This window comes from Thalia democratica, chromosome 3, assembly GCF_965202585.1.
Source record: "Thalia democratica chromosome 3, ktThaDemo2.hap1.1, whole genome shotgun sequence".
NCBI classification, from domain to species: domain Eukaryota; kingdom Metazoa; phylum Chordata; class Thaliacea; order Salpida; family Salpidae; genus Thalia; species Thalia democratica.
In genome coordinates this window covers 34876396-34887103 of record NC_139167.1, presented here as the reverse complement: position 1 = coordinate 34887103, position 10708 = coordinate 34876396, and the positions used below count along the sequence as shown (strand labels likewise).

General features: G+C 27.4%; 1 protein-coding gene across 1 annotated transcript; it reads left to right on the top strand.

Annotated features, from left to right (window-relative positions):
- Window positions 1–5785: 5785 nt before the first annotated feature.
- On the top strand, window positions 5786–7438 carry LOC145831378 (NAD(P)H oxidoreductase RTN4IP1, mitochondrial-like). The gene has a single exon (XM_082938621.1). It carries the CDS (start codon window positions 5791–5793, stop codon window positions 7153–7155), a length of 1365 nt encoding a protein of 454 aa, XP_082794747.1. The 5' UTR covers window positions 5786–5790; the 3' UTR covers window positions 7156–7438.
- The last annotated feature ends 3270 nt before the right edge of the window (window positions 7439–10708 follow it).

Below are 10708 nucleotides of genomic sequence, written 5' to 3'. Positions count from 1 at the left end.
TTCTCCACACTAATCCATTGACCATAGTTGTGAGTGTTCACATTTTTCTTTCTTTATAAAAATATGTCTTGGACATTATAAGGTACCAGTGGTGTGCAACTTAATAACCAAGAGGTTTTTTGTTAACCAAGTTCTATGACCAAATATTTAAAGCTTAAAGTGTCATTTTTTTCGTTGAATAAGTATAAAAAAAATGAATAAAATAAAGCCTTAAGGTTAATAAAAATCAAATCTGACCTGATGTTGTAGGGGTCCTAATAACAGCTTTGAAAACTCTCTGAATTGAATGTTCCAAGATCAAGACCCATTGCCAAAACATTAAGCAAAAGTTTTTTTATTTACTTAATTTCAATAATCAATTTATTTCTAAAAGAAAAAAAAAACATTCACTCTGTTTTAAACCCATTGCTGTCAATATTAACCATGAAAACCATAGTTTACCATGAGTTCCAAACTAAGATTTTTATTTTTCAGATTATGTATTACACAATTATCTTGTTACACTTTTTATAAGAGAAACCACCAAAATGCAGAAAATAAGTCAATAACAAAACAAACATGGAGAAATGTTAAAATTACTGTATATAACATGTTACTTATATTTTGAATATATAAAATTAAACATTTGTACAAACATAACATGTAGAGCATAACATATTTTGAAACCTTCTATCACTACTTCACTAATAATTGTAAGTAACATGTAAGAGAAAAAAATATGTACATAAAAAGAAATCACCCTTATAAATGAACTACAAAATAGTTGAAAACAGAAAACTTAATTATTTAGAATAGTAAATAGATTAGTTAATAAGTCTCACACAAAATTAAATAACTTTATTATTAAATCATCTTTAAATCTTTGTTACTTATAAAGTAAACCTAACAATTAGTTAAAGAAAAATAATAATATTAAATTAAAAAAAACTAAGTCAACTTATAAAATGTTCATTTTTAAAAACCTTAATTACTTCTTAATGTAAAGTTTGAAACAACTTCAGAAAAAGTAATCGAATAAGTAAATTAAACTTCATTTAAGAATGAGTTTGAAAAAGAAACTGTACATTATTCTAATTTTAAAACCTTTATTAACATCATCGGAAGTTTAACTTAAAATTAAATTCAAGTGACTTAAAAAACTTTACATGCCAGTTTTTAGCCAAAATCATAAAAACTTAACTTTTTATTTAACTTTTGATAAAAAAACTTTACAAATCCATAAGTTTTAGACACAAAAGAAAAAACTATAAACAAAACCGAACCATTTTTGCTTACAACCAACAAAACCACTAATGATTAGCCTTGAAAAAAGAGAGTAAAAATGCTATTAACAAAAAAAACATTTTATTTATAATTGTATAAAAAATAAAATATAATTTGACTCCTTTCTGTTTGACTTCAAAATAAAATATTTGAAATGCACCATACACTTTGAAATGCTATAAAAAAGTTTTGTTCTTAAGTATTTTGATTATTTCTCCCATACTTAACATCCAAGATAGGATAAAAAAATTGAAATAAAAAGACTATTTACTTGAGAAAATAGTAATTTATCTCTAAAAATTGTATTGAATGATTGTAAATTTTATTTATACCTAAATATAACTTTAAATTAACTGGTTATATGCCTCTTTTGAATTTGTGCACAAAATATTTTAGCTCAAACATAGTTATTTAATATTTCTTTGCTGCTTCTATCATTTCATAAAATCAATGCACCATGTCGTTTTTTTACAAGTTTATTAATCTCAGTAGTATTAGTTATAATTGCCCTACCCTATCGCAATAAACCATATAGTACATGACTCACCAGAAATTAATTAAATATATTTTACAAAAAAAGTTAAATAATACCTTGTTTTGTATAAAGTTCCTATTGTTTTTAATGATTTAGTTGTTAATGCTTCAATATGTCCAGACCAATTACTTATAATTGTGACACCCAAATATAAACAGCTATCTACATCCGTTATGGTTGAATTAACAGTTTTTATATCCAAGTTATTGTCTTTCCAAATGCGTACTCTACCACAATGAATGTACCTGAAAGAGCATGTATCAAGAAATGGTTCAGAGTTTGAACAAAGTTTGAATCAGGGGTTGGCAGGAATTTGGCAGTAGCAGGCCAAATTTCGAAAATGAAAATTTTTGTGGGTCACATTTGTAGTTTTAGTAAAAACTTTTGAAATCTCTGCCAATTATACCGATGATATTTTTTCACTCTTTATTTCAAACCCCAGAATATCTTATGTAAGTTTTAAAAAAGTTCACATGCTCACAGCTGTATTTTACTTTTTGCAAGCCCCAGTTTTACCTTTTGTGAGCCAAATCCCATTTATAACAAAAACATGCTAATTTGGTGCACTTTTAACCTTCATTAGCATGTTGCAGATCCCTGGCTTAAATGATTATTGTTTTTTTTTTAAAGTTTAGTATAATATTTTAAAAGTATTCCTAGGTTGACTAAAAACGTCAACAATGATAGTAAATTGTTATTTAAAGTTTGATAAATATTGTGTGGCTGATCATTTTAGAATTTTAATTTAAGCAAACTAACAGTAATAATAGATTACTTTTTTATAAGTAAAAAACTTTCTTTCACACATCAAGATCTTTCTTTACACCAATTCATTGACCAAGTTGTAATAGATTTCTTTTCATGGTAAGGTTTTGGTTTTAAACATGAACCATATTTCTTGCAAACTTATGAATATAAAGTGTTAGTATTTATTATGCTTACTATTAAAAAAATACATTTAAATTTCATGTGATTTTGTAGTTTTGTATAATGTCACAACAGAAAAAGTTAAAACATTAGCATTCATACATTCTTTTTTAAGGATTTAATTGAAGTTTAAAAAGTACAACACAGTAGCAGTGTTAAATATTATTTATACTAATTTTAATAATTATATGTGTGTGCTGTGACTTTGAAGATAGCCTGGTGGTGTAGGGGTGGCCTTAAAGATAAAGGCCTTGAAAACTTTCAGATTTAAGGTTGCAAGATCAAAACATATAAACAAAAAAGAATTACAAGGCTTACTTATGGTTTTGACTCATAATAATGGAGTAGATTGATTTTAAGTTTAAGTTATGTAAAATAATGGTTATCAATTGTATATACACAAGTTTTCATAAGTTTACATGACTGTTAAATTTAAACAATTCAAATTTTTACAATTCAAGTTCTTAAAAAAATACTTTAGAAGCCATATCTCAAACGATAGTATACATTAAAAAATAAATAAAAAAAAACCTTTGTAGGTCTTATTAATATCTACAAGCGTTTTTTTTTCTTTTTGGCTAAATTACAATTTTTTTTTGAGATATTTGAATCTTACTAAAAGTAACTCTATTTTAAGACTTTATTTAGCCATATCTAAAAAATACTTAAAGTATTGTAAAAAACATATTTTTTATATTATCAAATTTATAACTTTTTAAATTTTTCTTTAAATAATTTTTTATGAATTTGAGTAGTTCTAATTTGAATAGTACATAAAGTTTTATAACTATAGGTGCAGTAACTTTGCCAAAAATAAGGTTCTAAATCAAATCTACACTCTTATTATCCTTTTTAAAGAAGTCTTTCATAGCTGTGAGTGTCCATACCCCATTTTCTTTTGTTTAGATTTGTTAGTAATTAGAGTAAAACACTAAAATGTCTAAAAAAACTATGAGACCTTTCACATCTAAGATCAACAAACTGGTGTAAAGAGAGTCATTTCAGACATTCAGATACGCACCTTTATCCTTGTTAACATTGTTTTGAGCTGTTTTAATTTTTTATAAGATAAAAAACATAAACAAAGTAATATTTAATTTTGTTTTTTAAACCGTCTAATGATAGAGTACTTCTTAATGAAAGAACAGAATCTCAATGACTGATTTCAATATTTTAGAAACTTATCAATCTATAATCAGTAAGCGTTATTTTTACCTGGCTTATTAAAAACAAAAATTGTACTATATGTAGACACTTTATTATTTAATTTTATAATTGTACATCCAGAGAAAGTTTTTAACAAAAACAAAGCTCTCTTACAAGAAAATCAAAAAGTATTTGTTAAATTGATACCAACTAATATCAGGATCGCAACACACTCAGGGTAACTCAGGACAGAAAAAAAAAACTCAGATTGATTCAGGACAGTTTGCTTTTTTATAAAATCTCAGAATAGTTTAATAAATATTTGAAATTCTCAGACCAGATATTCATAGACCTTGGGTGTGATTTAGTTGATCTAGTTCCAAAATATGTTATTTTATAATAAGTTATATTCAAGAACTTGGTTTTTATTAAGACAGTAAAGTTTTTTTTTTTAACCTTTTAAAAAACATTATAAATAAAAAATTTAATACTTTTAAGAAAGTAATAATATTATTAAACTTCATCTATAGTGGGTTTAGCTCTTTTAAGGTTAAACTTTTTTGTCTGTACTTGTTTCAAGACAATAAAGTTGCTTTGGACTATTAGTTTAAAAAAAAACATTAAGCTTTTCAAGTTGTTTTCATTCAGTTTTTTTACTAATGTGAGTGAACTGCTAATTGTATTTTTTTATCTAGCAGATGCTATTTACTACTTAGTTAATTTTAATAAACACTCTTTTTAAAGTGGGTTTCAAAGTATCTTTTGAAATTTTGGATTACAAATTAATAAATATTTCTATATTAAGACCTTTGTCTGTTTATTGTTTTAAAAAAATGTCTGTAGTTTTGTTTTCTATGAAGTTTTTAGTTCATTAAACTACATAAAATTATTGTTTAAACAATTTCATATAATATTTCAATGTAGCTTTCATATTGGATATTCCGATACATTACTTAAACAAGTCAAGTTGCATAGTAGTAATTTTGCACTAGTATAGTCTTTAAATGACCATAGCTGTTTAATCATCTAGTTATAGATTTGATAAATAGATGTAACCATTTTTTATATTTATTTTTTTAATCTCTCCATAGATGAAAAAACTTGATTTAAAAGTTATTATTAAGTTTGAAATCTAAATTTCATTTAATGTTTTTTTCTGGTACATAGGTACTTAACATATTCTTTTACTACTAATTATAACATTTTTTTAAAGTTATGGAAAATATTTTGCTGAGTTTTGTAGCGTAATCAAAGCAGAATATAGTTTATTAGTGAATAGTTTTTATAAATCATTACAGTTATGACCTAAAAATCAAAAGAACGTATAGTTAAAGCTAGCTTTTTTTCTTAATTGCTATTGTCTTAGTTTCTTGTAATTTGTGTTTTATTTGTTTTTAATTTCAATGATTGATTCTTTTGACAAATGATTTTAGGTAGGGTTGTTGTCTTTTTTTTGTTTTCTTTAGCTATGTTTCTCTGTTTATTTTTTATCACAAATTTCCTAAGCTGCATAGTTTACACATTCTATAATATTTTAAAAGAACTATGGTTATTAAAACAAGGTAAAACACTTTAATTTATTTAAACCAAATAACTAGATTAGTTATGTGTAGTTTTTTTACTTAATACTATTTTAATTCTAAAAAACTTATACTAGCAGTCTTGACAAAAAGTAGCTTTTAAAGGTTTTAAGTTATCACAATAGTTTTTGAAAATAAAACGTGTATAAGTAACATTTAAGGTAAACTAAATTAAGAATAATCTTAAAGATCCTGACTGTCTTTTATAAAATTTTTGCATTTGTTTAATGTATAATATACTTGAGTTTTTATTAAAGTTACAAGGAGCATTAAAAAGTTGTTAATACAGTTTTAAACTTGTTAATTTATGTAAAAACTACTGTTTTTTAGAGTATAAAAATGATATGTAGGGGCTGCAAGATTTTAAAAACAAAACCCCACACCACCCCTAAGCGCTTTTTCTTCTTCAAAAAGCTGAAGAGCTACATGGAAGGTGAGTTTCAAAAAGAGCGGGACACTTTTCAGTCGTGGGCCGAGTTTCAGGGCAGAGGCTTTGAAAGGCCTCAGTACACAAGGTCGTGGCTAATAAACAAATACGGTGACATTGACAAAGTGCTTGAGTGTGACATCATAAACACTCCCACCAACAAGCAGACCTCCGTGCTCAGCAACCACAAGGCTTATTTCCAGCAGGCCCTCAGGTCCCCAAACGAGGTGCTGGTGAAAGTCCATGCCGCCAGCTTGAACCCCATTGACATTAGGATTGCGGAGGGCTACGGCAAGAACCTATTCAACGTGAGGAGGAACTTTGTCTACAAGATGCTCACCTCTTTCAAAGATGGCAAGGACGAGCTGTACAGTGACGCTGTCAACAAGCACGAGTTTCCCCTGGTTCTGGGAAGAGACTTTTCAGGGACGGTGGTGGACGTTGGTGTTCAGGTGGGTGACCTGCAGCCTGGAGATGAGGTGTATGGTGCCCCTGAGGTGTTTGCAAACGGATCCCTCTCTCACTACTGCAGAGTTGACCTTGATCACGTTGTGCAAAAACCAGCTGTCCTCAGCCACCTTGAGGCTGCCAGCATCCCCTATGTTGGCCTGACAACTGTTTCTGCCCTCAGGAAGCACATTTTGAACCCAAAAGTGCCCAGGTACGCTTTGGTTTTGGGTGGAAGCGGGGGCGTGGGGTCTTTTGCCATTCAGTATCTGAGGGCTCACGGCTTTTCAGTGACCACCACCTGCTCAACTGAAGGCATGGAAGTTTGCCAGAGGTTGAGCGCGGACTGCATCAACTACAAAACGGAAGACGTTGACAAGGAGTTGGCTTCAAGGGTGCCTTACGGGATAGTGTACGATGTTGTGGGGGCCGGCTCACCCCAATGGGCTTCACAGTATCTGGTGAAAGGAGGGGTGTTTGTTACTCTTAAGAACCCAGTGGCAGAAATGACTGATAAGTATGGGGCGTTTTTTGGCCTGCAAGGTGCAGCTTTGGACTTTGTGGCAAAGCAAGGGCAGAACATGGACATTAAAAATGAGTGGGCCTTTTACAAGCCAGACCGTCTTGCCCTGCTGGAAATAGCAAGACTGATTGACGGAGGGCAGATAAAGCCGGTCATAGACACCAAAAACATTTGTTCATTTGATGATGTACCAAAAGGGTTCAAAGCACTGAAGACAGGGCGCACCAAAGGAAAGATTGCCGTGAACGTTTCTGGTTTGCCTGAAGCCACTCAGAAACCTAATGTTGACAAAATAATTCATTTGTAACAGTTTTTTGTTGTGAGTAAATTTTAAGTTAGAAATATAAAGAAACACACTTTGAAATTTTATTTTTAACTTATCTATTTTTTAGGTTATATTATAGTTTTTTATATCTCTAAAACATTGGTTAATATTTTTATATGAAACGAAAACATAAATGCTTGTTTAGCTTTAATTATTTTTATGAAATTGTAAGTTGCTTGTTGTACAAGAGCTTCAAATTATATAATTTTATTCAACTTATAAAAAATTTATTCTTCCGTATTGGAATGTTTTTATTTTTTACCAAAAATACCTTTAGTAGTATATAAATGAAAATTTGTTTTTAAATGTTTTGAAAATTTATCAAATATTTTTGTAAAATTACAGTATTTCAATTCTGTAGGTTTGTTTATTTTGACAGTAGTAAATAACTAGTAAATATTATCAATAAAATAAAAGTTTAAAACTTTTTATTTTCAGCTTGTTAAGTTTTTGTTTAAAACATTTTACTAAGCACAAAAAATGTTTATTTTGTTTTTCTTTTTTCAGAATGAAGTTTATACGACATGCAAAATGTTTATTTGAAAACAATAATGTTTTTTGTTCTTGCCGCTTTTTTTCAAGCTACAACTTTGAAAAACTAGAATGTCCAAAACACAAGGAAAATCTAATGAAGCACCACTATCTTGAAAGTAGAAAAAAACAGTTTGGTTTGTTGGGCAAAGAAGCTATGTTGAACTTGAAGTTTGAACTCACTAAGTTTTTGGCGAAGGAATTTAGTATAACAGGCGTTCAAAGTAAAGAAGTTGAAAACCTAAAGTGAGTTGTGAAATTTTTGTTTAAAAAATTATTTAAAAGTTTAATTTTTATTTGAAAATTAATTATAATGTTAGTTAAAACAAGTTTAAAATTCGGTAACAAATAAAATATTAAAGTAGTAGTCATTTAAATTGGGTAAAAGTGTAAAAGGTTAATAATCATTTTAATTTATATGATACACTTCAAAATTTTAACAGTTTTTTAAATAATTATCAGGCCTTTACTTCATACTGAAGAGGGAAGTTTAGATCTACTAAAACAGTTGAGAAAAAGTTCATTGGAAAAAAGTTTTGCAACAAGTGTTATGAGAAACTCAAAGTTTGTTAATCTTTTAATTTTTAATTTGCATAGATTTAAATATATATAGGTAATTTTTAACTACTTTTTTAGTACTGTATTGAGCTACAAAAAACATATTAAGTATAGTTGTTCTTATTAAAAAATATATATTTATAGTATTTAATTGTAACTCATCAGGTATCATTGAACATTTTACAAAAATGTTGAAACAAGCTAATTTTTTAAAATTCTCATACTTAACTTAAATATTTGTTAGCCAAAATTATTGCTATAAACGCACTAGCTTTTTTAAAAACCTATACAGTTTCGAATCTTTTAACGTTGTTTAATTTCTAACTGGATACTGTTTGTAGTAAAAAAACTGCAAAAGTTTAAGCAATTTGTTTATCAGATTGGATGGTGAAGAGTTTATCGTTCATGGATCTGTTGTAAAAGACGATGAAAAGAGAGACAGAGTTGAAGCAGATGTTTACAAGTACTATGAAAATTTATGCAGGGTAAGGCCATTGTTCATATTTTTTTTGTGGAAAAAACATCATTCAAGTTTCAAAACATTATTAAACTTTCTTTTTTTTTAAGAGAAATTGTAAATCTATTTTAAATCCCATAGAAAAAGTAAAGTTTGTAATTTGTTCTTTTTTAAGTCATCTGTTTAGTTTATAAACATTGAAAATGTTATTTAAACTTACTATTATTGTTTTTAAACTACCAAGTTAATAGACTGCTTTAAAAAAAAGTATTTAATATTTTTTGTATATATAGGCAACTAACTATTTTGTATACAACTTAACAGAAAAAATATATAAACTACAAGTATACTTTTTTAAAATTGAGGTTTTTAATAAATATTTGTTTGGCAATACCATGTCAAAGGGAGAGGGAAACATTTAAAAAAAAAAGAATTGGCTCTCAAATGAACCCTGTAAGTAGCATGAGGTATAAGTCAGTCTTTGTAGGTTTTTATGTTTTTATTTTACTTTATAGAACAAATAATTAAAAAATTGAGATATTGTTAGTCACTTCTGCGAAAAGTTATCAATACAAACCTATGGACCACAATTTATTTATTTCAATAAGTTAAAAAGTTCAGAAAAAATCTATCTACTTCTTTTGAGCTAGAAAACATCTAATATCTATAAAAATGAGTGTAACATAAATAACAATTTTATAAAAAAAGTTAAATAGTTTGCTAATTTTTAAAGTAAGTATTAAAATATAATAAAAAATATAAAAGTTCCTTCTAACTGGTCTTTTTGATTTTTATAAAGATTTCAATGAAAGAGAAGGTAGAAAAGAATTGTACGAAAGTTGTAAGAGGAGATAGGTTTTTTATAAAGTAGTACTTTTTGCATTTTGAAATTGCTTCTCCAATAAGAAACTTATGAAGTTATCAATTTTGATGACTTATATTTCAGAAGTTAGATAGATTACTTAAAAATAGTAAAAAGCAAGTGGTAGCATAGTTGTAATGTAAAAAGTAACACTTGAAGAAAATAGACTTTTACCCCCAAATGGTATCATATAAATAAGTATAGTTCTGGTATTTTTTTACTTTCAACTTAAATTTTTAATGAAAAGTACAAACTTATCTTATAAACAAACAATATATTAAGTTATACTTTTGTTTTCAAACAAAAAGAAAATATATTAAAATTTTTAATCCGATCAATTAACATTTGTACAGTATTTCAGGAAAACGGGGCACTTGAAAGTGGTGGAGGATGGGGAAAACCAGCAAATTATTTACAAGTTTAAAGACCAAGTTGAAATGGAGCTGGTAAACACACAAATAGCGGATATACCAGTAAGTTGTTTTAAACTTTTATGAAAATATTGCAGGTTACTCACATTAAGTTTTTTTTTATAATTTTCAACAGTTTTTTGGTAGTTTCGGACAGAAATTAGCATTTTTTTTCAAGTTTTCATCTTAAGTAAAATACCTACAAGTTGCAAATTTTAACACGTATTAGTTTTTTTAAAGTCTTAAAATTTAAATCAGCTTGTAAGTTTTTAATTACCAACTGTATGTACTTATTAAACTACTGATATTTATATTATTTTGTTACAAAAACTAAGGTATAATAGTCTAAATTAGAAGCTTAGTAAGAGTAAAAATATATTGAATCGTTAAGAACTTGTTTTAAAATTAATCATAATATTGTATAAATAACAATGAACAATTAAGTTAAAGTTTGTTTCAAGTCTATTCCTGTATGACTAGTACTTTTTTATGCTGAAGACTGGTTATTTAGTCAAAAAATAGTTTGAAGAATTTGCCAAAGCTAAAAATTTTAATTTTTTTGAGTTTATTTCTGAGCTTAATCTTTTAAGAGCGAATTACTTAAATAATGTTTTTATATCAAGGTTAAAATGATCTCCATATCTCTAGACTTTTAATTTGATCAGCTAAAACCGTAAATGTAGTTTGTTATTTACTTTTCATCAGCTAATACATCAT